The sequence below is a fragment of the Lepidochelys kempii genome, chromosome 25, assembly GCF_965140265.1.
Source record: "Lepidochelys kempii isolate rLepKem1 chromosome 25, rLepKem1.hap2, whole genome shotgun sequence".
In the NCBI taxonomy this organism is placed as follows: domain Eukaryota; kingdom Metazoa; phylum Chordata; order Testudines; family Cheloniidae; genus Lepidochelys; species Lepidochelys kempii.
In genome coordinates, this window is record NC_133280.1 from 16804366 (window position 1) to 16831367 (window position 27002).

General features: G+C 40.5%; 1 protein-coding gene across 10 annotated transcripts in view; it reads right to left on the bottom strand.

Annotated features, from left to right (window-relative positions):
* Positions 1 to 27002, bottom strand: part of MYO9B (myosin IXB) — a 77248-nt gene that overhangs the window by 28177 nt on the left and 22069 nt on the right. For 6 of the 10 annotated variants that reach the window (XM_073324215.1, XM_073324207.1, XM_073324209.1 and 3 more), the window contains 13 exons: positions 15558 to 15652; positions 11885 to 11947; positions 10602 to 10701; positions 9601 to 9701; positions 9119 to 9248; positions 8512 to 8601; positions 7923 to 8039; positions 7423 to 7557; positions 4588 to 4709; positions 3834 to 3975; positions 3368 to 3563; positions 2665 to 2740; positions 605 to 655 (listed from right to left, as the gene is read on the bottom strand). In XM_073324215.1, the coding sequence (XP_073180316.1) occupies positions 605 to 655; positions 2665 to 2740; positions 3368 to 3563; positions 3834 to 3975; positions 4588 to 4709; positions 7423 to 7557; positions 7923 to 8039; positions 8512 to 8601; positions 9119 to 9248; positions 9601 to 9701; positions 10602 to 10701; positions 11885 to 11947; positions 15558 to 15652 (1418 nt within the window). The remainder of the gene's footprint in view (positions 1 to 604; positions 656 to 2664; positions 2741 to 3367; positions 3564 to 3833; positions 3976 to 4587; positions 4710 to 7422; positions 7558 to 7922; positions 8040 to 8511; positions 8602 to 9118; positions 9249 to 9600; positions 9702 to 10601; positions 10702 to 11884; positions 11948 to 15557; positions 15653 to 27002) is intronic. The other 4 variants (XM_073324212.1, XM_073324214.1, XM_073324210.1 and 1 more) reach the window with 1 other exon arrangement.

The following is a 27002-nucleotide window of genomic DNA, read 5'->3' on the forward strand; positions in this document are numbered from 1 at the left end:
CTCCAATTTATCCACATCCTTCTTGTGGTGTGGGGCCCAAAACTGGACACAGTACTCCAGATGAGGCCTCACCAATGTCGAATAGAGGGGGACGATCACGTCCCTCGATCTGCTCGCTATGCCCCTACTTATACATCCCAAAATGCCATTGGCCTTCTTGGCAACAAGGGCACACTGCTGACTCATATCCAGCTTCTCGTCCACTGTCACCCCTAGGTCCTTTTCCGCAGAACTGCTGCCTAGCCATTCGGTCCCTAGTCTGTAGCTGTGCATTGGGTTCTTCCGTCCTAAGTGCAGGACCCTGCACTTATCCTTATTGAACCTCATCAGATTTCTTTTGACCCAATCCTCCAATTTGTCCAGGTCCCTCTGTATCCTATCCCTGCCCTCCAGCGTATCTACCACTCCTCCCAGTTTAGTATCATCCGCAAATTTGCTGAGAGTGCAATCCACACCATCCTCCAGATCATTTATGAAGTTATTGAACAAAACCGGCCCCAGGACCGACTCCTGGGGCACTCCACTTGACACCGGCTGCCAACTAGAAATGGAGCCATTAATCACTATCCATTGAGCCCGACAATCTAGCCAACTTTCTACCCACCTTATAGTGCATTCATCCAGCCCATACTTCTTTAACTTGCTGTCAAGAATACTGTGGGAGACAGTGTCAAAAGCTTTGCTAAAGTCAAGAAACAATACATCCACTGCTTTCCCTTCATCCACAGAACCATGTATAGAACCTAAATATTGTATGGAAAGGTAAATATGCAGAGACAGAGGAATGATCAGAACTAGCTCTGTAAGGAATCTCCCTGCTCCCAACCACTGCATTTTCAGTGATCACTGCCATACTCCTAGAAATAAAGGCTTCAAAAGTATGGGGACTTGTATGGATTCTTCAGTTTTCAGGGTCCAACAGCACAGGAAAGAATGTACAACATAGAAAGCAACATACAGTAATTACAGATGGAGAGTTTAGAAACTTAGTGGTAAGGCTAGGTTCAGAGTTTACATCAGTGATATTCGGTAGCACTGTTTCTTATTTAACAACCAGCTGGAGCATCTCCTTAAAAAGACTTTATAAACAATTCTTTCTTACACGCAGACAGATCTTTATTTTCCTTCCTTTCTTCAGAGCATTTCAAGTAAAGTAGAATATATGCGTTTATCTGCTCCTTATTTCCATCTGAAAAAAGACTTTTCTGGTATCCCAGCCAGAGGCTGGGAAATTGGATAATATCTGGATTAATACTTCAAATTGGGAACAAGTAGGAAAAGTGGATATGTTCCAGAAAGCAAAATCTTAAAATTCCATAGCAGTAACAGAATGAGAGAAAGTTGACACAGAAGTGATATCTAGACAAGAGAGAGCATATAGACAGCTCCAGTTTTCTTCACAGTGTACTTTTGCATCACATCGGTATCCTATGCTGCCAAATCCCTGGGTCAAGGACTGTCTTATTTAGATATTTCTATAGTACCTAGTACAAGAGGACCCTAATCCTTAATTGAAGCCTCTAGGCACTACTGTAACACAAATAATTAGACTGCATGCTCAGAGGTGCAGGGACTGCATCTTCCACAGTGTCTGGAAAGTGGCTAGCAAATGGAGGGTGCTACTGTGTATAAGTAACAAAACTCATCTAGGTTCCCTGCCCAACACCTTGGATCTTGTTTACTGAATCCTTCACAACAAGGCAACGTTCCCTCTGTTCCTTTTCTCCATGCTGCTCTCTATGCATGAAGCTATAGTAGAACCTCAGCATTACGCACACATGGGGGAAATGGAGGTTGTTTGTAACTCTGAAATGTTCGTAACTCTGAACACAACGTTATAGTTGTTCTTTCAAAAGTTTACATCTGAACATTGACTTAATACAGCTTTGAAACTTTACTATGCAGAAGAAAAATTCTGATTTTAACAATTTAAATGACATTTAAATGAAACAAGCAAAGAGTTTCTTTATCTTATGAAATCTTTTTTTCTAAACTTCCCTTTATTTTTTCTGTTTTTAACATTCTAGTTTACGTTTAACACAGTACTGTACTGGCGCTTTTTTTTGGCTTGTTTTTCCCGTCTCTTGCTGCTGTGTACATCCACTACCAAATGAAGTGTGTGGTTGACCGGTTGGTTTGTAACTCTGGTGTTCACAACTCGGAGGTTCTACCGTAATTCCCAATGACAGCACAGCATCCTCCCCACTGTCCTCTTCCAAATCCCTTCTAAACCCCACTTCTTCCACAGGCCCACGCACATTCATTCAACGTTATTCAGGCATCCTTGGCCTCTGAACATTTTAGAAGAAGGGTAATTAAAGATAGATATTCCAAGTGAACAGCTTATTCTGAGTCTCTCATCGCAATTTATACAGCCTAAGCATACTAAGTAGAGAGCAATTATGCCTCATCTAGCGAATCTCCTATTTTTTGTACTACTTCCTATTAATAAAAACAACAACTGGAAGAACTCAACACAATTGCCAAGATACTGAAAAAATAAATGAATTGTCAACCAAGCGTGTGGATAGCAGTGACAACATGGCCTGGCAGTGTAGGGCCCTTCCCCACAGGGCAAATTAACTCTTCCCTACTATCCTTAGGATACTGCCCATTGTTCTGTGTAAATGGCTCTGATTTAGAGGCCAAGCATATGTTTCTCACCGATAAACTTTTTCAACTGGTGTGTTTGCTCTCTGGAGTTCTCCCAGAGGAACCCGGGGTCCGTGACGCACCACACCTGTTGTGGAAAGTAAAGGACAGCGCTTGTTAATTTTGACAAATTTATTCACACAATGGAACATACAGCATTTCAATCACAACTGCAGAAATATACCTGAGGGTCTAAAGTTTTGCTTCAACTACAGCTGGCAAACTCATCTATTCAAAAAACTCTTAAGACTGAGTATTAATATTAAAGATGAAATAATCTAGTTTATAAAACTGGGATCTCAGTGGGGGCTTGGGAAGCCTGACAAAATGCCATTAAATAATCAGTGACAGGCAGACAATACCTGCTATGCATTAGAATTGCCTGCATCACAACTAGCTTTACAAAATATTTTATCATATTTCACACACTGTTTCTAAAGCATGCACTGGTGGCAACAGGCTTTCATGCTGGGTGTAGCCATAACACAGGGCTTAAAGGCAGGAATTCCTGACTTCTGAACTCAGGTATAACAATATCTATGCCCTTCTTGGCCTTGGACAAATTATTTAAACTGTAGGACACAGTTGCCCCTTCAGCATTAAGCTTTAATACTTTCTATCCTACAGATGTAAATCTGTTAGATCTATTGATATAAAGAACAGCAACTGCTTGTATTTAAAAATATTTCCAGAGTGGTTTCTGTGTGCTCAGTACCTGCAGTTTTCTGGGCTCTTTGACGTCCTGCTTCTGCGAAGACAGCCATCGCTCTAATTGCTGCCCGCAGAATAGCCCAGCGGAACACAGCCACTGGGTCCATTCCTATCAGCTCCCGAATGTAGGCACTGTCACTACTTCGCAGCAAAGCAACAATATCCGGTCTCATGTAATCCATGTTCTTCTCTCGGAAATCCTGCAGAACAGAATCACCAGGCCCGAAACAGTACATCAGAAAGGGTTCCTATGGAACTATGTTTGACTAAGGGGATATGTCAGCCTGAATAATTCTTAACATGGTCTTGGTCTTCACTCCAAGACTTTCACAAAAAAACTAATCTAAGTCTAGTGACACACCAAGTCTAACCCAGACCCAACAAGTTTTCTGTTTATACTGAATTGTAGGATAGGAAAGGGAAAAGGAAAGGAAAGGGCCTTTGGTGACTATTCAAAATCTACTACATACCTTTATCTGATATTTAACTTTCCCGGCAAAGTGCCGGATGATAAAAGCAGGTTCCTTCACTGGTGTCCCAACAAAGAATTTATTCTCCTCATGCTGCTGCTTGAACTTTGCAAGTAGTGTCTGGCTGGTGGCATGTGGGAAGCTAAGGACAAAGTAGGAAACAGAGTGGGAAATATCAGCTTCTTGCACTCCAAGTATGAATGAAGGTAAGCCTGCTCATACAGAGAGGTGTGAGCTGGTACAAGTCCGAGATATCACTAGCAGTGACAAACTGGATAACTATGCCCTATACAGGGGTAAGCAGCTTATAATCCCCGCTTTGGCACTTAGAGAGCTGAGTTACAGAGTTAACTTTTAAGCAGAAAGCAGTCCACAACAAAGCAGAATATTTAGAAACATCTATTGTACATATAGTTATTTCACACACCCCTTCCGTTATCAAGCTTTGTAACAACTGGTACTAAGTAGCTATGTCTTACAGCACTTTCATAATTACATTCCACAGGTATGTGCTTCATACTAGCTCCATAATTACACAGTGAAAACTCCAAGTTTCGTTTACAGCAGCACTCAAGATCATCAACATACTGGCGTAATTTCTCAGAAAGGAATCTGATTTAGCTGTACACTGTACATACAAAGATCCCTCCCTCCCCTTAATTTGTTATCTACCATAACCATCAACTTCATCTATTTATAACCTTTTCCCTTATGACACAAACAGCAAGTCTTGAGGAAGAAACTTGATACTTACTTGCTTTCTTCATCTAGCAGATAGAAGAGGCCAGTGGGCTTCTTGCTGATTAAGTGAATGCAGGTCACGTTATCTGTATAGTCAATATTGTGCCAAGCGATCCCTTCACTTTGATACTCCTCCTGTGCAACTCAAGAAAATTTCCATATCACCACAGCAGCCTGTCAAGCCCTGCTAACTAAACACGCATCCCACATCAGGGCTTCCTTAGATAGATACTGCCAGGTTCCAAGTTTGTTAGTTCATACAGGGGCAGTCAGAACCAGAAAAAAAAAATTCACTTATAGATACTAAAGCATAGATTCTCTAAATAAAATATTAATCTATCTCTGTATGGTAAACTCCGTAAGCCAGGCAGACCAGGCCTACAAAACACTGGGGAGTGAGACATGGAACCCATTTCTCTAAGGGCGATGGTGGATATGTCTTGCCTTCGGTAAGCATTGCCTTGGTTCAGAAGGTTTGGAGTTTTGATTGATAAAGTTGTGCAAAGTACACCTCCACACAGGTTTGTGCCAAACAACCTTGCAGTGCCAGCTCCACAACCAGCTTTTCTTTATGCTGTGAAAGCCAGAGGCAAACTGGTTTGGAGATAATACACTTACAATTCTGAGTAACGTATTTACACCCTGGTGAAAAACAGAACCACATGTTTAAAAAGAGAGAAGCAGCAGAATGTGAAGTGGAGGTGCTTTCTACATGATGGATGTTAGAAAATGCATCCTTTCAATTGGGTGGAACTAAATCTGTCCAATTTATCTACTCTGATTTATATGCACAATACACTACAAAAAATGATATTTAAGTTCTATGAACAAGTCCCTACTCAAAAAAAGATATGCAAAGAATCCCCGAAGGAACCCATGCAGACAGAGATACAAGAAATGAATTACTTAAGGATTAAGGCTGTTTGGGAAAACAGAATTAGAAAAACAAAAACAGCATATAGCTATTTACTCCGGTTAGTCTGGATAACAATGCCTGTCCTAAATTATTATGCTGCTGGCTCTCTGCTGTGTTTACTTACGTTTGGGCAACTTTTTCCTTTACTTTTTTGCTTAGAGCTGTTTACACACTGTTCATAAGATACATAATACAGAGCAATTTATCCCTCATGCAGATTGACAATGGGACAAATTATTTTGTCATGATCTAGAAAAGTTTTTGTTTTTTGTTTTTTTCTAAAGCCAGCAGCAAGAAAACAAAGAAACAACAAGCCTAAGCCTAGGGACACAAGACCAGATTGTAATCTCGAATGCTGCACCACACAAAACACGTAAAATCAAATACCATGCACACACAAAGTGCACTAGCTGATTTTACAGGACACACAGCATGTAATTGATATGTATCCATGCATTAAGTACATTCTCTGGAGGGGGAAGCAATGAGAAATACTGAATATTTTAAATACTGAATGTGTTAATGAGGACATTTAAAATGAGGAAAGTGATAGGTTTTTCCCAGATTGCAGAACAGAAGATGCAGCGTACCTTATTATTGGATGCTATTTCTGTTTCTGTGCTCTAGAGATTTCACAACTGAAAGATTAATAATTTTTGGTTCCAGACCCAGAACCAGTTAAAGCCAGAGCACAGAAAGATAAATCTCTATTATCCCATTGAGCAAACAAATGAGACTTCTCTCAAGCACTTTACTGCAGTTAAATACAAGTTAATAAAGAAACTGGACCCACAGGGAGACAGCTGGCTAGCCCCGTTTTATATAGTTAGCTTCTGAAGTCACAGGAATTGAGGAAACACCTGTACAGAGACTTCTTGCCAGCCAAGTTGTTACAGAAAGGTTAAAGACACAGAAAAGTTTACATTCTCTGTGGTAACCATAAAACACCCTCTTGCTTATACATAGTCTGGTTTACTATTATTGTATATGGCTTTTGTTCTATGTTTATTCAGAGCCTAGCACGGCGGGTGGGGGAAGGGTCCTGGTCCATGACTAGGGCTCCTACCTGCTATGGTAATAATAATGGCTTTTAATGCCTTCACATCTACATGCAATGTAAACAAATTATGGACATGCTGAGAAACATCACTTTGAATCTCCTCATTCTTATTCTCTCAGAATATCGGCCAGATTTTTTTTACATTTACCAGGTACCTCGTATTTAATAAAAATATGCCAGTGCACACATGTGAATCCAGTACCATAAAATAAATGCACATTGTGTGACTCCAGTGCCATATGCCCCAGAATGGTAATTTCACCCTATATGCACAAACCCAAAAGCATGACCCACCTATTTTAACTTGGATTAAGACTAATTCACTACAGGATACCCCAGGTACAAGCACCTAAATCAAAGTATTTATGAACGGATGAAATAATTTGAAACGAACCTCAACTGCTTTGCCAAACCTTTCCAAACTAATTCCCTTTTTGGCTACAGGAAGTTGATGAACTTTCAGTCCCAAAATTTGTAACTTAGTTTCATTGTTATCTTGTGCTCGCCTTATCTAGGTTGTATTCTGGTGTTGTAGCCCATCTTCTATTTAGACTGAGCTCTTGGAGGCCGCAGCTGTCTGTTGTGCATGTACAGTGCCTGGTACAATGGGACCCTGGTACCCAAATGGGGCCTCTACCAGAATACAAACACACTCCACAAAATAAACTAGGACCTGAAACAGGATTTTTAACTAAATAGTTTCACAACTATAATGTTACAGCGTAAGCTTTTTGGAGAGGGGATACTTTTAATTTTCTGCAATGGTTAGGTGCTTTATAAAGCAAGACATATCAATATGTGAATAAAAGGGTTTATTATCCCATCCTTAAACTTTTGCTGGGAGATCATTCCTTCAACATGCGCTTTCTTACCTGTTCTAATTTGAAAATGTGTTGATTGAAGTAATACTGAAGCTGCTCATTTGCATAATTTATGCAGAACTGTTCAAAACTGTTGGTTTCAAAATCTTCAAATCCAAATATATCGAGCACACCAATGGACAAGCACTAAGAAAATGATACAGAAACCCTGTTAGATAGGCCATCGTGAAAGTGAGCTAATCATACAATTACAGTCGTGGTTGTTGACCATGCACTAAGCATGAGTAATAGTGTCTATTCCAATATGACTGACATGTTTAAAATTTTAACAAACACTTTTCAAGATGATAGAAGATCGTTGCCTTTATGACACCTATGTTGAAATCCCAGCTCTAGTGAAGTCATTGAGAATATTACCACTAACTTCAACTGGGCCAGGATTTCACTCCAGATATTTGAGCCTAATGTCTTATTGGGTGATCTTTGGTAGCGTTATGTGCACAAGTGCAAGAGCTAAGTTTAGAGGGTATTATTTCTGGTGAAGAACTTACTGTAACAGATTCTTCCATATCCTTCTTATTAAGAAGCGCATGATTAATTCGCAGAACAATCCAGTCAAACAGGGCACTGTACAGTGACTTTGCCATTGAATCACGAGCTGTTATAGCCTGCAGATAAAAAACAGTTCATTAAGTTGGCCTGAAATATGAGGACTTTCCTACAGTGGTGCAGTGTCAGAAAAAATAAGATTACTCCACTGTTGAACCTTTCTCTGGCACAGTATAAGGGCTTTCAGTGCCCTAGCTTTGGTTTAATTTGTTTTTATTTTAACATTCATTTGTATAGACTCACTAAATGTATAATACATAACTTTTTCCACCAGCTGACAATGGGATTTTGGCCATGTCTATTAAAAATATGTATTTAAGTGAAGTAAAAATCCCACAGCAATCCAACAACATGATATTCACATGTTATTCACAGCTCAGATGTAATCAGGGGCTATTTTCTCGTTAGTGATTTTAAAGAGTAAGAAAAGCCCAAGACAACTGTTCGAGCATTTTTACCAACAGATTCACAATGCAGGTCAGCTATAGGTAAATGGCCAAGTTCCTTCTTCTAATGCCTTTAGACACTCACCTCACTGAGACTATATGGCAGGATAAGTTTGTCATTAGCAGTCACCGTTTTTCTTTTTGTCAGTACTTCCACTAAAATTTCTCGTTTGACCTTCACACAAAAAGCAAGAAAAACAAGAGTTACTGACAACCTTAAATGTTAGCTACCTGACCAACAGCAATATGGTGACAGCAGTAGTTACTAATTCCTCAGATACCCAAGTCAAACCCTTAGGACAACTACAGCTGTGGCTGAATAAGTTTTACATGCAGTTAGGATTGATTTGTGTGGTGGAAAGGCCCCAGTGCTGACAAGCTAAGCTCTACTTCTCTGCTCCTGATACCGAGCTGAAGAGCTAACAGAGTAACCAGATTTTACCATTCCCATCTTTTGGGTTGTATTTTACCCCCTTTATCTCTCCCTATTCCCAAAAAAGTCACTCACAGCGTGCACATTCCTAGTCAGTATAGCAAGCTGGCTCCCTTCCCCAAGAAGATACCCCTACAATACTCCTATGCCAGTTCTGGGGCATGCTGAACTTGAGCAACAAAATGCTCCCAAAAAGTTATTGAGGCAGACCGTGACAGTGGTTTAATGTTTATGGAACACATTAATGGCAAAACTCTACCTTTAGAAGCTGAGAGAGGGTGTCCAATACTTCTGGGGGTCCCACTTCCAACCCTTCATCCCGACCTGTGGCTCTCTTCTTGTAGGTAACGTTGCCCAAGTAAAGAATAGCTGAGAGTACTGAAAAGATCCTGAAGAATAAAAACAATAGTGACTTTTTTTAAATGTTCTAATTGAAGTTAACAGGTTAATACAGCCAGAATGCATAACAGAAACACAGCCACATCTACTTGAAGAGATGTGGACAACACAACTGGCCTAGAGCAGCCCACAAAAGTAGCCCTCTACTTTCCCTGTTTTGTAATGGGCTTAGCAAAGTAAATATAGTTTTGACGTCTTACAAATTAGCACACACTACACCATTCTGTTCATAATGCATTTTTACAGCACAGATAGCAATACAGACTACTTCGCATCAATTTCCCTGCAATATATGAACACTAACCTGCTGTCTGCAGAAAGAGGCTAAACAATTCTACTTACTGTTTTTTAGTTGCTGGAAGAAAGCCAACCATCTCCATGGCTTGTTTTAATCTTTCAAAATCATGGCGCAGATCTTCCCCGTCTTCTATTTTCAAGTTATGCTACAGAAAAGCCCCACAATAATTCAGTTCACATAAACACACTGAACAACAGAGGTGCTGGCACAACTCTTATGCAAGCACTCTAATGAAGGAAGATGAACCATCCAAAGTGCAGGCCTGAAGCAACTTTTGTTTTGCTCTGGCAAAGTCCAGAATTTCATTTATTTCAATTTTCTTACAGCAACTGCAAGACTAAGCTCTTACTTCAAATGCATACTCCGTCTTGTTTCCCCAACCACTCTCCAGCTGAATGATGCTATAAGCACAATCAACAGTCACCTGAGTCTTCAAATGGAAAGTGCAGTCTTATTACTGATATTGAGGCTGAGAACATCTCTAAAATCGTTCTACAAAGGGAATTTTATGACATGTCAATATGGTGCTCACAGGTTCGTCTTTAGGACCTGCCGAGATCTCTAATATGGGGCCCACAAAGAATCATAGAATATCAGGGTTGGAAGGGACCTCAGGAGGTCATCTAGTCCAACCCCCTGCTCAAAAGCAGGACCCATCCCCAATTAAATCATCCCAGCCAGGGCTTTGTCAAGCCTGACCTTAAAAACTTCTAAGGAAGGAGATTCCACCACCTCCCTAGGCAACGCATTCCACTGAAGCATGGACAAGTTTGGTGAGGGTTAAATCTCATCCACAGAGAGAAGAGTAATGAGTGGTTCATACCATGATTTGTGCTGTTGGTGCTCATGTTGCTGCATAGCTAAGAAGCAATGTTTTGTCAAAAAGCCACCTTTGCCATTTGAACTAGTTTCTACATAGAGAATCATCACAGGACACAAGAGGAAACAAATATTCTCTGCTCTGGTGTCCTTTATCACTACAACACCTCAAAGAGGGACACAGCATCTTCATCACTGAAGTTACACACAGAGTACCAACGTTTACCTGATTGAGGTAGAAATAATCTTCAGGCTGCTTGAGGTGAAATTCTTTACGTTCTTCCTCACTGACTCCAAGTAACAAATAATAAAACACATGGTAGTTCCTATAGAGTGAAACATATTTCTACTTAATGAAGATATGATATTGGTTTCTCTTTAAGCCTTACATGCTTCCAAATGGATAAAAAGGCACCTTTGCCATAATTACTACATTACATATCATTAGTGACACACACAGCGTTTAGAAAAAAAATCCCAAGGAAGAAAATTACTCATCCTCTCATTTGTTCTTTATTATTAAAGTAATAAATAAAGAATTGTACGTCTATTGTAGAGAATTTACTTAGAAAAAGTAAAAGTGCATAATCTGTTTTCCCAGAATGTACATCCAGATAAGCAGCACTGGTTCGAGAAGAAGAAACCTTTATATGAAATCTCAAAATGGCTTAAGTATTTCCTCCTTCTGGGTCCACTGTCATAAATTCATTTGTATGTAGCAGTGTCCGAGTGCACAAAGGGAAGGTGCTTAAAGGTGACTTGCAAAGGGAAAAGAACTGGGCTGGCGTCCTTTTTGTTTTTATGATGTCTGGAAAACTAGTGTCAAGAAACAGCATTTTAACTTCAACTACTAGTTAACATGTTGGATAAAGAAGGTCTTTGTACTCCCACTCCCATTATCATACAGCTCACAAGTGATCCGAGACAGTTCTTCCACCAAAACCAGGCTTGATACTACAGATATTTAAGGTAAAATAAACCCCAAACAAGCAGAGAAGTTCTCTGGAAAACCTTCAGGACTTCTATATAAGTCATAGCAGCAAAAAAAAACAACAAAAAACAAAAAACAAACAAACCAATTCGTGAACAACTTTGTGCGGGTCACCTTTAAAACGTTTAATGTCTATTAGCTCTAAGAAATACTGGCACCATGACATGACTGAGCTAAATTTATTTTCATAACTCTAAATAATCCTTGTTATCTGACCAGGACTGGCAACCATCATGCTAGGAGTATATTTCTAGAGAGCACTGATCAGTACAGATTTAGCCAGTATTCATTCAGGTGCAGTCCAGCCTTTTGACAGCTACACAAACTGCCGATGACCTGCCTACATGAACCAGTAATTCACCCCAAACTCTTCTCATTGTGATCTACTCTCTTGTCAGGAGAATTAGACAATTGTGGAATTTCTTTTATATCAAAAAAACTGTGCTTAGAAAGGTGAACATCACTGATTGTGGGAGACACAATCAAACAGATAGTACAAAATACGAATCTCCTCTTACCTTTCATCCTTCTCCTGAGAGACAAGGCGAGATTTTTCAAGCAGATATTTTTCAACAACAGCCCTGCAATCCCCCAAAAGAAATAAAACATGAATGGGGCAACACAGTCAAATAGAGCATCTGGATATTAGACACAAAAAAGCAACTAGCTACAAGTGAGTTTATGAAGATTTCATATGCCCTAGAGCTCAGGGTAGAATGGCCTCGTTGTCACCTCTGCTAGCTTGAGACGAAAAAACTCAGTCATATTGTGCTGGCTTTGAGAGGATACAATGAGAATGCTTGAAATGGGCAACTACCCTGAGGAACATTTATCTTTTTGGTGCTTTATCTTGGTAGATATGAATAGAAAAACATTAAACCAAGATTAACTGTTGCTGTAAAACCATAAATATTGTACACAACTTGATTTTACCACTAGAGCTGCTTATCACTTTAGGGACTCAAGCAAAGGCCACAACATGCAGAGAGAATATAACAAAAACACTGTTGCCAGACTTCCTGAATTTGCTGGCCCACACTGGACCACCCCACCAGCCACAGAGGGAGGCCAGAAAGCAGGGAACTCTATGTTGGAAACTGTATGGCGAGTAAGCAACAGAACAATCTACTCTTCCACAGGGGATACAAATGGACAAAGAATGAAGCCAGAGCTGAAGTAGCCTTTTCTCATGCTGGAGACAGAAAACAAATGAATTCACATGGTACCAATCTCCTGAGTTGGGGTGACTTCATCTGTAAAGATGCCAGATTTATCCAGAATAATAATCAAAGCACTGAAACAGAGTGGAGGCTTGTTGTTCATCTCTGAAGTGTTTAAGAAACAGCAATGATATAAATAAGACTTTTCAATGGGACATTGCATTGAAACCCCAGCAACAGTTAACTGTTACAATTTCAGTACCTGGAATAACACGGACAGGTTTGCGGCATAGACCAGAACTCCTTTTTAATGTTCTAAGCTATCTCATTCCACCTCATGAAAGCAGAACCTTAATGTGTTTACAGAAATGTGTGGTGTGACGCTGCTATGTATTCTGCATACATACTACAAAGTTTACACACCAAGACAGAAACAGATTTCAGCGTATGACATTAGATGGATAATTAAGCGCAAAGACATCATATAGGAGGCCATTATTGGACAAAACCTATTACTTGTAATGAAAGATCCAGTATAACATCTAATTGTTGCTGTAGTAAATAACCTTTAATCACTTCGTACAACTGATAAAGTTACTCCACTTTTGGATCGGAGCACTCCTAAAGAAGAACCTGCAACATTTAATGTCTATTGCAGAGTTCAAGTTCTATTTAGACACCATCATATTGATTTTTTTAATGCGTTTTGTAACTACGATGCCCCAGCTAAAATGAATCTACATTTGGGAACATTTTTTTTTTTTTTTTTTACCAACACACATTGAATTCTCCACTCCTCTTCAGCTACATTAAGCCCAAGCAATAGCTAATGCATGTGTACATAGTTTTAACTACCTTGTTTAGTGTAATTTTCTTCTGCACCTGTCTTTCAACTGGTGTGTGACTTCTCTAAAAAAAACAAAACTTCCTCACTTCTATTTCACTTCTCCCCAAACTCTCTTCAAATAGTAGATTTGAAACTATTTTAAATTACAACATGGAGAGGACAATGGAACAGCCACCGTTTAGCAGGAAATTAAATATACAGTGACAATCTTAAGAACTGCCACAGTGGGTCAGACCAACGGTCCATCTAGCCCAGTATCCTGTCTTCTGACAGTGGCCAATGGCAGGTGTTTCACAGGGAATGAACAGGACAGGTAATCATCAAGTGATCCATCCCATTCCCCATTCCCAGCTTCTGGCAAACGGAGGACAGGGACACTGCAGAGCATGGTTTTGCATTCCTGCTATCCTGGCTAATAACTTCATGGAGGACAGATCCATCAATGACTATCTAGTTCTTTTTTTAACCCTGTTGTAGTCTGGGCCTTCACAACATCCCCTAGCCATGAGTTCTGCAGGTTGACTGTGCCTATTAATTTAATTTGGTGACCCCTAGTTCTTGTGTTATGAGGAGTAAACAACACTTCCTTATTTACTTTCTCCACACCAGTCATAATTTTATAGACCTCTATCATATTCCCCCCTAGTTGTCTCTTTTCCAAGCTGAAGAGTTCCACTCTTACTAATCTCTCCTCATATGAAAGCTGTTCCATACTCCTAATCATTTTTGTTGCCCTTTTCTGTACCTTTTCCAATTTTAACCAGTTACTGATCCATGAGAGAACCTTCCCTCTTATCCCATGACAGCTTACTTTGCTTAAGAGCCTTTGGTGAGCAACCCTTGTCAAATGCTTTCTGAAAATCTATGTATACTCTCTCCACTGTATCACTCTTGTTCACACGCGTGTTGACCCCCTCAAAGAATTCTAGTAGATTGGTGAGGCACGATTTCCTTTTACAAAAACATGTTGACTCTTCCCCAACAAATCATGTTCATCTATGTGTCTGACAGTTCTGTTCTTTACCATCGTTTTAACCAGTTTGCCTGGTACTGAAGTTAAGCTTACCGGCCTGTAATTGCTGGGATCACCTCTGGAGCCTTTTAAAAATATTGACATCACATTAACTATCTACCAGTCATCTGGTACAGAAGCTGATTTAAGTGATAGGTTACATACCACAGTTAGTAGTTCTGCAATTTCACACTTGGGTTCCTTCAGAATTCTTGGATGAATACCATCTGGTCCTGGTGACTTACTGATGTTAAATTGACCAATTTGCTATAAAACTTCCTCTAATAATACCTCAATCTGGGATAGTTCCTCAGATTTGTCACCTTAAAAAAATGGCTCAAGTGTGGGAATCTCCCTCACATGCTCATCCATGAAGACTGATGCAAATAATACATTTAGTTTCTCCGCAATAGCCTCATCTTCCTTATGTGCTCCTTTAGCATCTTGATCGTCCCCACTGGTTGTCTAGCAGGCTATTTCTGATGTACTTAAAAAAAATTTTGCTGTTACTTTTTGAATCTTTGGCTAGCCATTCTTCAAATTCTTTTTTGGCCTTCCTAATTATATTTTTACAGTTCACTTGCCAGAGTTTATGCTCCTTTCTATTTTCCTCAATAGGATTTAACTTCCTTTTTTTTTTTTTTTTTTTTTAAAAGGATCCCTTTTTGCCTCTGCTTCTTTTCCTTTGTTGTTTGGACAAAATCTTAACTTGTATTAATTACATTGTTAATTGTATTACTAATTTAAACTCTTATTAAAAAGATGGCTCTGTAGGGATATATTCAAATGAAATTAATTATCTTGACCAATGTGGCCTAGCAGACAGAGCACTGGACTGACTCAGCACATCTGGCCCTACTTCCAGCTCTGCCAGTAGCATACTGGGTAAGCTTGGGCAAGCCACTTCCTCTGTGTGCACCTCAGCAAACTGGGGATGAGACGGATACTGACCTCTGACCTACTGAGGAAAAGTACTAGGTATTGTTTTTACGTGGGCTATGAAAAATCCAAACAAAATGAAGTTATGTATCTTTGAAATCACCACCCACAGAAACAGATCATTCACATATGTGGAATGCTTAAATGAAAAGCTATTTCAGACTCTATCAAGTCTGCACAAAACTTTAAGAACATACAGTTTATCTCCAGAAAGAACTTCATGCCATACTTACCCTCGGACAATACCATTCTCCAAATAGTTGACTTGAATGAATTTTCCAAAACGACTGGAGTTGTTGTTATGTGCTGTTTTTGCATTTCCGAAAGCCTGTAACAAAGAACAGGGTGAGTCTATATTTTCATCAGTGAAACAGAGTAAGCTGGTACATAGCTTCCACTGTTCATTGTTTATCCAACTACTGGTTGGCACTAAACACCCAAAATCCTAATGAAAGAGTAAGATGCATGTGCTATAAGAATGAACAGTTGCTAAGACTCCTTTCTTATTTGTTATATATCAGTACATTTTGCTCAGATGATATTTCAGGATTTGAGGAAGGGGACACTTCTATATTAAAGTAATTTCTAATAAATTTAACACGAACAGCCAAGATTAAAAAAAGCTTAACAAAGGAAACCACAGTTAAAACAGCCTGAATTCATTAGAAAGCAAGTATGACCTTAGAGAAGGATCTTGTATAGGGGAAGAAAGCTGCAACTACCAAGGAAGTACCTCTCCGTAGTCAAAACCACAAAGTGAGCAAGCTTCCTGTTTCCAAAAATGAATCCCACCCTCTATGTTACAAAGTAATATAAAAGTAATTTCATATTTTCTCTTTAAAGACAAAGCAAAAGTCTGTTTTGCAAAGTTAGCCTATTTGAATTCTGAGGGTTAATCAAACTAATCTTGTATGAAAAAACAGAAGTTCACAGATATGGCTTTTGTTAGCAGAAATTCATCTTGGAATTGCTCTCAGAGTGAACTGGTCCTTTCAACATTTTTTCAACTAATGAGTGAATTTTAGGTTCATTAGTATTTGTCATGAAGAGACTTGCATTAGCAGCTTTCAGGAGTAGATTTCAGTCTGACAGTCTAAAATCTCTCTCCAGAGAAACAATAATTAGCTGCTAGAATTTGTTTCCTCTTTTCTCACTTTAATGAATAACTTTCCCCAGAGTCAGAGAGAAGGATGGAAGAGGAACAACAAATACTGTAGCCATGACACTAAAGACAGCAGATCTCTACCTCCAATGCCTCTAACACAGGAGTTCTCAAACTTCACTGCACCACAACCCCCTTCTGAGACCCAAAATTATTACATGACCCCACATAGAATCATAGAATCTCATGGTTGGAAGGGACCTCAGGAGGTCATCTAGTCCAACCCCCTGCTCAAAGCAGGATCAATCCCCAATTTTTGCACCAGATCCCTAAATGGCCCTCTCAAGGATTGAACTCACAACCCTGGGTTTAGCAGGCCAATGCTCAAACCACTGAGCTATCCCTCCCCCCTGGGGGGAAACCTGCTCAAGCCCCACGGCCCTGGGCAGGGGAAGATGAAGCCCAAGGGCTTCAGCCCCAGACAAGAGGCCTGTAACCTGAGCTCTGCCACCCAGGGCTGAAGCTCTTGGGCTTCGGCCCTGGGGCTCAGGCTTCAGCCATGGGACCGAGCAAGTCTAAGCCAGCCCTGGTGACCCCATTAAAACAGGGTCACAACCCACTCTGGGGTCCTGACCCACAGTTTGACACAATGACATGTCTGTTCAGCTTGGCATGCCCCATCCGCAGGGTTCTAATTTAAATGTCATTATCCCACCTACTCAAGCTCTGCCTGTATTGCGGTTACAGATTATAGATCAATTTTGGCCTAAAACTATTTGAACAACCTTCCCTCTGTGGGCCAGTTTATGGACCAGACAGCAGCACATTTACTTGACCTTGATAGCCAGACTTTCAGTTTGAAATATTTCAGCAGCAATTTTATTGCCTTTAGCCTCAGGGGAGTTAAGATATAAAATGTGAGAATACCAGCCTGCCTTCAATTAATTTTCTGCCATACACTTCATGGGGTTTCACCCCTCTCACTGGACTCTACGGAAAACTCCTGACTGGCAGCCCTCCTACAGTAGCCTGGTGGAAGAGCCAAAGGGTTAATTTAGGAGTAGCTGAGAGCAGGAAGCTAGGGATGGTCATTTGGAGATGAGCTTTCTGGAGTGGGGGTTCCTGGGATGAGCAATGTGTATATAGAATGAGCAGGTGGAAAGGATGTGTATGAAAGGTGTGTGGAATAGATATGGTGCACATGGAATGGGTGAATCAGAGCTGAATGAGTGGCTATATCTATGAAAAGTAGTGGATGAGTGGGTGCAGAATTAGAGGCTGCACAACTGAAAGGAAGTAGATGCAGAAAGAATTTTGTCTGTGTAATGAGTTGGTATAAAGTGAAAGAGGGTGTGTCATATGTGTGGAGTGGGTAATTAGGATAAATAGGCAATATGTATTTACAGATATATGTACTTTATGCAAATTAATGTAAATGACCACACATTTATTTAAAAAGGAATCTGCTAGGTTTTGTCTCCAAGAGTTGGAAGGTATTGACTCCCTTTTGTTGTAACTGCCACACAATGTTAAGACTTTAAGATGCATTCCATGCCAGGCAGTCTCTCTGTGGAATCTATACCCTAGAAGTGCCCATGGATTTCATGATTATTCAGGTTATGATGGCTCTGGGATGCATAGTCTGCCAAAAAAATAGGAGGTTACATACTGTAACTGGAGGTTCTTCAAGATGTGTGATCCCTATCTGTATTCCACACAAGTGGAATAAACTAGGGACCATCACTTGAAGAAGAAGGATGTGTTTCTGTGTTTTAATGGAGTGCACCAAATCTGAAGATACCAACAGCCCCAGCACAGGAAGAAATCATTACTGAAACCTCTGTTATCCTATACTTAAAGTTGTAAGTTGGGAATTCTTAACAGGAACACTTGCTGCAACTTAATAGACAGCACTGAAAACTGTTTAATGTTGCCATATCTCTAACATTTAATTGTGACTTTTTAAAATGTTTATCATTTTGTATTAAATCTTAATAAAGATCCTTTATACATTTCTTAAAAATAGCCAGAAGTCAAGACAAAAATCAAACCAAAGGTATTATAGCGGAGGTATATTTAAGGGGATCTTGTCACTTGATTAAAATGCACACAGAAATGACCTCATGCAGTCAGTGTGGAAAGGCAGCAGTTTAGAAAATATTACACCTCCAAGTGTGAACTTTATCTGCAGAAAGTTCTGCCACAAGCATTTCTCATGCAAACTTCAAGCAGCATCAGTTATGAATTCCCAGATGAAATTTGTTTCCTAATACAACAAATCCATGGAATGATTTCACCGAAAGGCCATGTATGACAGCACCCTGAAAATGACAGCCATAAACAAACCATTGGGACAGTTATGGCGTAAGCATCAATAGTGGCACATTGCATCAACGCTAATCACGCTGTTTCGTTTGCAGTTCTCATTGGAATCCATACTTGTACTAGAGTACACTATACTGTTGCAGTTGCACTGTCCCACACTTCAGCACAGATCCCTGAAACAGTCTCTTCTGAGAAGATTTCTATGGTTTTCTGCTAGCTTTCTGAGAACACACTGTAAGGCATTTGAACACACATGTTCAAGGACACATTTTCAGGATTGCAGTCAATGAATGTTTACATCCTTGTACATTTCATATTACACACCAGTGACTAGGATACTGCGCATTAGCTATGGATTTGATTACTGCTTTGCTTTTGTTATATCACCAGCATTCCTTAATGTATTCTTGTAACTGCCACCTAACAAGTAATTCTCAATGTTATCTCTTTGATTTTACTCCACTCACAGGCATGGATCTCTGAGGGAACACACAGATAACTCATTTTGGATATGTCTGGTATATTCAGAAAACCCTGGTTGATTAATCAATTTTATAGTTAATGGAACTGATGCTGTGACGAAGTGGGACTGTTCTTAATGTTTCCTCTGAATAGTGTGGGGGTGCCTCAGTTTCCCCTAGGCAGTTCTTAAGTATCTAGGGGGTGGGGTAAGGGTGTATGATCATTGCAGAGCCCTAGAGGGCAGGTGTGTGCAGGAGTCTGGACACAGAGAATGGCCAACACCCTGTTTCCTGGCAACTGATGGCCTGGGCCCTGTCCCCCCTGCAAGGTGAGAGCTAAAGGGTTGGAGAACAAAGGAATCAGGTGACCACCTGGCCCGGGAAAGGAACAAAGCCCAGAGGAGGAGGGCTGGAGGGGGTTTTCAGTTTGGGGCTGGCTGGGACATGGAGTGAAGGGCAGATGTGGTTGTCTGGCTCACTCCCCCCCAGAATGGACCCAGCTGAGGGGTCCCGTTCTCTGCACCTGCAAGCTCTGTTTTAGACCATGTTCCTGTCGTCTAATAAACCTTCTGTTTTACTGGCTGGCTGGCTGAGAGTCACGTCTGACTGCGAAATTGGGGTGCAGGACCCTCTGGCTTCCCCAGGAGCCCCGCCTGAGCGGACTCGCTGGGGGGAAGCGCACGGAGGGGCAGAGGATGCTGAATGCTCCGAGGTCAGACCCAGGAAGGTGGAAGCTGTGTGAGCTGTGTGTCCTGAAGACAGGCTGCTCACAGAAAGGTGACTACCCCAGAGTCCTGACTGGCTTCATGGGGAGCAGTTCCAGAGCATCGCCCAGGGACTCCGTGACAGATGCCAATCCATAAATAGGAATTCCTGTGACATCAGAACAATGAACAATCCATGACACAAGAAGTTAAATCTGCCCCTCTCCACCAGGTACTGGCTTAGCTATGGCTTTCAAGAGAATGTCACCAATTACCTCTCATTTAGAGTAAAAAAAAAAAAAAAAAAATCAGCAGTATTAAACCTCACCAAACTGCAAACGAGGGAAGACCCCCTGTAAAGGATTCGCAGACCTACTCTGCAAAGAATCAACTATATGCAAAAAATTGGTCTTAAGGCTGTCAGTTTGCCACCTACTAAAAAATCCACAGTGTACTAGGCTTGCCCAAGTATAATCTATTTACAAGCAAGCAGACATCCTGGAGTTAATTAATAAGAAATCCCATAAGCCTTGTTTGCTAAAAGACTTTTTACTTATTACTCATGCAAGCAATGCATATGATTTAAAAAACTATCCAATGGCTCAGATGACCTCACCTCTGGTATTTAGTCTAAGTACATAGCAAATTCTCAAAAGATGATGTAAAATATATCTGTTTTATATACTCTTTGAAATGTGTTTACTGGTTTTGTCTCATTGTCAATTACACCCATTACTCCCTTTTACATATTCCAAATAGCTAAAAATTTCAAAATACTGAGTAATGTTTGACCTTGCACTCAAATCAGAAGCAAATACCACTTCAGCATGTTTTTTACCCCTTACGTCATAGTGCTCTATATCATAGAGAACAGGACTGAGCATTATTTACTGTAGAATTTGGTGAGGTTACTAAAAACAAAGTTACATTTTCCTCTTAAAACCAGCTAGGCTGAACAATGTTTTAACAGGATTTACAGGTGCAAGCTACACCAAATTAAGCCAGGTCTAAATTAATTTAAGAGGGTCCACACACAAAGTTTCATCAATTTATCAAAGTCTATTTTTTTAAAAATCACACCTTTAGTTAAAATAGTGCAATTTTGTGTGTGGACAAGGCCTAAATAAGTTTTAATTCACAGGTTTAGTTATTTCTGTGCAAGTCTGTGTGTGGACACACTTCTTTCGGAATAAAAGTATCCATACAGACTCGCACTGAAATAAGGTGTGTGAATTAATGCCAATTTAATTATTTCAGTGCAAGTTTGTGTGCAGACCCCAGGTAACTGAAAATAAGGGTCTATAAAGGAAAACAATCCCTGCTCACAAAACCCTCCTGAAGTGAAAGTAACAAGAAAGGAAACCTAGATAGTCATAAAGTAGACACTGTGGCTGGCTATTAAAGCACATTTAATGAGGACTTGTAGAACCACAAAGGAACACACCGAGTCCCCAGATTGCCTTATAAATAAGATATCATTGGCCACAACTACAAAAGTGAGAAATATTATGACACAACTGAAGACTGCATTGGGAGAGGATTGTGTATAGGCATAAAGCACTGGTTCGTGAACCCAACATTTACAATATGGTAACTCCTAGAGGCCTTAACCTGGTCAGGGTCCCATTGTGTGAGGCACTGCACATACAGATAAAACAAAGACAGTGCAAGCCTAGAGCTCAAAATGTAGAATTATGAGAAGACAACTAGAGGATAAACAGAGATTTTGGGGTGGGGTGAGAAACATGCAGAAACACCTCCACAGTCAGAGAATCACAACAGTTCTACAATTCCATTCGGAGCCCCTGCGTATGTAAGGACCAAAGCCAGAATTAGGTCCACGGTGTCCATTTCTAATTATAGAACTGTCCAGTTTTATGGGATTATGCATATTTATTAATTACTATCAAGAGTGAACTAGTTTCTTTTCTCTGGGAGATAAAGCAACCCAGTGAATCAAGCTAACCATAGTTGGATTCAGTGCTTGACAGACATCCACACCCAACTAGCAAACAGGAGTGGCAAACGGGAGTTTTGCGAGGAAGTTCTCCAGGTGAAGGAGAAGTGACTAGGTGACCTTTAGGGTGAGTTTGCTGTCCGCTGTGTGCCTGCTTGAAAGAAATGTATAATGTGGTCTGTTGGGAAGTGGTGGGGGCCTGTATGCTGAGCCTAGCATAGTTTCCTAAGAAGCTCTATCCTTTTATCCTAATCCCTTTAGAATCCCTTAACAAGAGAGTGGGTCTAACTCAGGGAGAACGAGCATTTAAAATGCCAGCTAGTAAGCAACTAGAAAAGCGAGTGAACTGAAGAAGCAAGTGGGGGACTTAAGAGAGGGAGAAAGAGAGCTAGATATACCTAAAAATATTCTCTAAACTTAGGCTAATAACTCCCTCACACACAGGGCAAAAACACACACACACACACAAAGACCAAACACACACAAAAGACCCTGCAGGAGTAAAAACAGTGCAGGCAGAAGTCCAGCAGCAGGGTGGGAGGTAGAATGCGTATCATTTTATTGCACTGAATGCAGCATGTCTGATTACCTACCTTGTGGGCTGAAGGCATGTGTGTGCATTTGGTGCAAGCAGTTTATGGCCCTCAGAGACCAAGTATGGGCTCTTGAGACCAGGGTGGGTGAACTGCAGGAGCTAAGGGATGCAGAGAGGTACATACATGAGACTTTCAGAGACAACAGACCAGCCCCACCCCCAATCTGACAGCCACCACTCTGGTGAGGAGGATGAAAGTCTCAGGGCAGGATAACATTAAGATGGAACCATCCTGTAGTTGGGGCCCTCCTTCCACATGATGTCATGGTATCATCTTACACTGAGTATACCTCTCCAGGGAAGAAGAAAAGGAGTACTTGTGGCACCTTAGAGACTAACCAATTTATTTGAGCATGAGCTTTCGTGAGCTACAGCTCACTTCATCAGATGTTGAAGGGAAGGGGACTCCAGTTATTAGGAAGAGACAGGTAAAAGTACTGTGAAATTTGATTATTAGAAATATCTATATTTGGTTTTGTAATGACCAGGAGAACTGCATGGAGAATGGCCTGCTGGGTGCAAAGGTTGTGGACCTCTTGAGATATCTAGACAGATGTATGTACAGTGCTAGGGAGGAGCTGGTGGTCGTGGTACTTGTAGGTACCAATGGCATAGGTAAAGAAGGAGATAGCTCCTGGAGGCCAAATTTACGCTGCCAAGGAACAGATTAAAGTCCGGGACCTCGATGGTAGCGTTCTCTGAAATGCTGCCAGTTCCACACACGAGGCCAGTTAGAAAGGCAGAACTGCAGGGTCTCACCGAGTACATGAGACAACGACATTTGGAGGAGGGATTTAGGTTTATTAGGAACTGAAGAATGTTTTAGGACAGGAGGAGCCTATACAGGAAGGATGAGCTCCACATACACCAAAATGGAACAAGATCGCTGGCATGTAAAATTAAAAACAGTGTAGAAGAGTTTTTAAGCTAAGGGCTGAGGGAAAGCTGGCAGGAGCATAGGAGCACACGGTTTGGACAGAGACATCCCTCAGGGGAGGATTTATTAATGGGGATACTCTATATCCTAGTAAAGAGGAGGGGACAGAAGTTGACAAAGCATAGTTAGAAACTGAAGAGAAAGAGTCAAATAAAATAAAGAGTCCTATCCAATTGCATCACACAGACAACTAAATATTGACAAATTTTATAAGTGCTTGTATACAAAAGCAAGAAGTCTAAATATTAAGGTGGGTGAACTGCAGTGCCTGGCGTTAAATGAAGATATTGATCTAACAAACATCACAGAAACCGTGCGTAACAATGAGAATCACTGGGACACAGTAATACCAGGGGGAAAAATAGATGGGAACGACAGAGCAGATTGCACTAGTAGTGTAGTGGCACTATATGTAAAAAAAAAAAAGCATAGAGTCAAATATATTAAAAAGTCTTAAATGAATGAAACTGTATCATAAACCCTTTACAGATACACTATTCAAGCATGGAATTTCTGAGTATAGCAATAATAATACACTACTGACAACCTGACCAGGATGGTCATGACCTTCTCTTAAACTAGGGAAACACAACCTAGGTGGAGCTACTACAAGGTGGGTTCAGTGGTTGTAAAACCCTTTCCAGAGAGTAGTTAACAGTGGTTCGCTGTCAAGCTGGAAGCGCATATTGAGTGGGGTACTGCAGGTCTTGGTCCTGGGTCCAGTTCTGTCTAATATTTTCATCACTGATTTAGATAATGGCATAGAGAGTATACTTACAGAGTTTGCGAATGATAAAAAGCTGGGAGGGGTTGCAAATGCTTTGGAGGATAGGATTAAAATTCAAAATGATCTGGACAAACTGAAGAAATCATCTGAAGTAAACAGGATGAAATTCAATAGGGACAAATGCAAAGTACTCCACTGAGGAAGAAACAATCGGTTGCACACATGCAAAATGGGAAATGACTGCCAAGGAAAGAATACTGGGGTAGAGCAAACTAGGGATCATAGTGGATGACAAGCTAAATATGAGTCAACAGTGTAACACTGTTGCAAAAAAAAACCAAAAAAACAAAAAACAAAAAACCAAACCAAAAAAACAAAAACAAGCAAACATCATTCTGGGATGTATTATCAAGAATGTTGTAAGCAAGACATAAGAAGTAATTCTTCCGCTCTACTCTGCGCTGATAAGGGCTCAACTGGAGTATTGTGTCCAGTTCTGGATGCCACATTTCAGGAAAGATGAGGACAAACTGGAGAAAGTCCAGAAGAGAGCAACAAAAAATGATTAAAGGTCTAGAAAACATGACCCATGAGGAAAGATTGAAAAAACTGGGTTTGCTTAGTCTGGAATAGAGAAGATGGGAGAGGGGAAGGAGGAAACATGATTACAGTCTTCAAGTACATAAAAGGTTGTTACAAGGAGAAGGGAGAAAAATTGTTCTAGTTAACCTCTGAGGACAGTACAAGAAGCAGTGGGCTTAAATTGCAGCAAGGGAGGTTTAGGTTGGACATTAGGAAAAACTGCCTGTCAGGGTAGTTAAGCACCGGAATAAATTGCCTAGGGAGGTTGTGGAATCTCCGTCACTGGAGGTTTTTAAGAGGTTAGACAAACATTTATCAGGAATGGTCTAGTTATTACTTAGTCCTGGCTTGAGTGCAGGGGATTAGCGTAGATGACCTCTCAAGGTCTCTTCCAGTCCTACACTTCTATGATGACAGTAATTCTGAAATCCTCAGGGAGATTAGAGAGGCTACAGAAAACATAAAACCAAATCATAATGGGGGATTTCCATTAGCCTCATACTGATTGGGAACATGTCACCTCAGGGAGGATGCAGAGATATAATTTCTAGATATCATTAATGACCACTTCTTGGAGCAGCTAGTCCAGGAATCCTCAAGGGGAGAGGCAATTCCTGATTTAGTACAAAGTACACAGCATGTGGTCCAAGAGGTGAGTATAACTGAACCGCTCAGTAATAGTGACTTAAATGTAATTAAATTTAACATCCTTGTGTGGGGGTGAGGAGAATTCCAAAGAAACCCACTATGGCACCATTTAACTCAAAAAGGGGAACCAAAAAAAAAAAAACCCCACCCAGTAGATTAGTTAAGTGAAATTCTGTAGAAGGAACATTCACAGGAGTGAAATGCCTACAAGTTGCATGGAAACTAAAAAAACCCACCATAATTAGAGGCTTAACCCATTTTATACCCCCCCCCCATTGAAGGAAAAAAAAGTAAGATGACCAAAAATATGCCACCATGGCTAAATAGCAGCGTAAAAGAGGCAGAGAGAAAAAGACATCATTTAAAAATTGGAAGTTGAATCCTACTGAGGAAAATAGAAAGGAACAAACTCAGGCAAGTTGAGTATAAAAGGATAATTAGGCAGCCCAAAAAAGAATATGAAGAGCAACTAGCAAAAGACACAAACTAACACCAGGGTTTTGGTTTTTTTTAAGTACATCAGAAGGAGGATGCCTGCCAAACAATCAGTGGGGCCAATGGACAATCAAGGTATTAAACATAAAGAAGTACTACTTCACACAATGTACAGTCAACCTGTGGGACTTGTTGCAACGGGATGTTGAAGGCCAAAACTATAACTGGGTTCAAATTAGAAATCAGATGAGTTCATGGAGGATAGGTCCACCACTGGCTATTAGCCAAAATGGTCAGGGATGCAACCCCGTGCTCTGGGTATCCCTAAGCCTCTGACTGCCAGAATCTGGGTCTGAACGACAAGGGATGGATCTCTTGATAAGTTGCCCTGTTCTGTTCATTCCCTCTGAAGCAGCTGACACTAGCCACTGTCAGTCGGACCCAGCACAGCCATTCTTATGTTCTTAACTAGAGAGAATAGTGCAGTCTTGGTCTGTAAAGGCTAATGACACAACCAGTGCATGGTGTCTGAATGTCTGGGGAACTCTGGACAAGCCATGTGGTGAGTACACTTAAGAGCAAAGAAGTATTTTATCAGTAGGCTAAAAACCCCAACATGTCAGGCCACATTTGACATCATGTAACTAGAAGATACTAAGGTTTAAGTGAATAAAAAAAGGGAACTGCCATGTCTTTTGTGACTATGATCATTTTATAAAGCGTATGTCCTCAGAACAGCATTTACTTTAAATAGAACATAGTCTACACCCACTAAATATATTATGCAGGCTTTTGTGGCAAATGTGAATGAAAACCAGAGCTGAAGTACCACTTAGACTTGGCCCACCTCATACCAACATCACAGGCTCAGCAGATCTGTAATACAGGAAACTGAGGGCTGGCAGCAAGCTCAAACTGTTTTACTCCGTTTTCCATTTCTAGCGGGTTAGCAAATTGAGAACTTTACTTTCCATAACTAAGTTTAGCAGCTTCTCCCTAGCATGAATTGGCTGGGCTCTGGGAAAGCCTCACTTTTTCTACCTTTGGGGTTCTGCTGTCATATTAATTCATTTTTAGCAATTTCTTATTAAGGAATGCAGCTTACAAGAGAAACACTAACAGGCAGTATTAATAGCTTGGGCCACTCTTATTTGGAACCATCCTTTGAAGAGAATTAAGTTTCATGAAGACGCCTCCAGGAATAC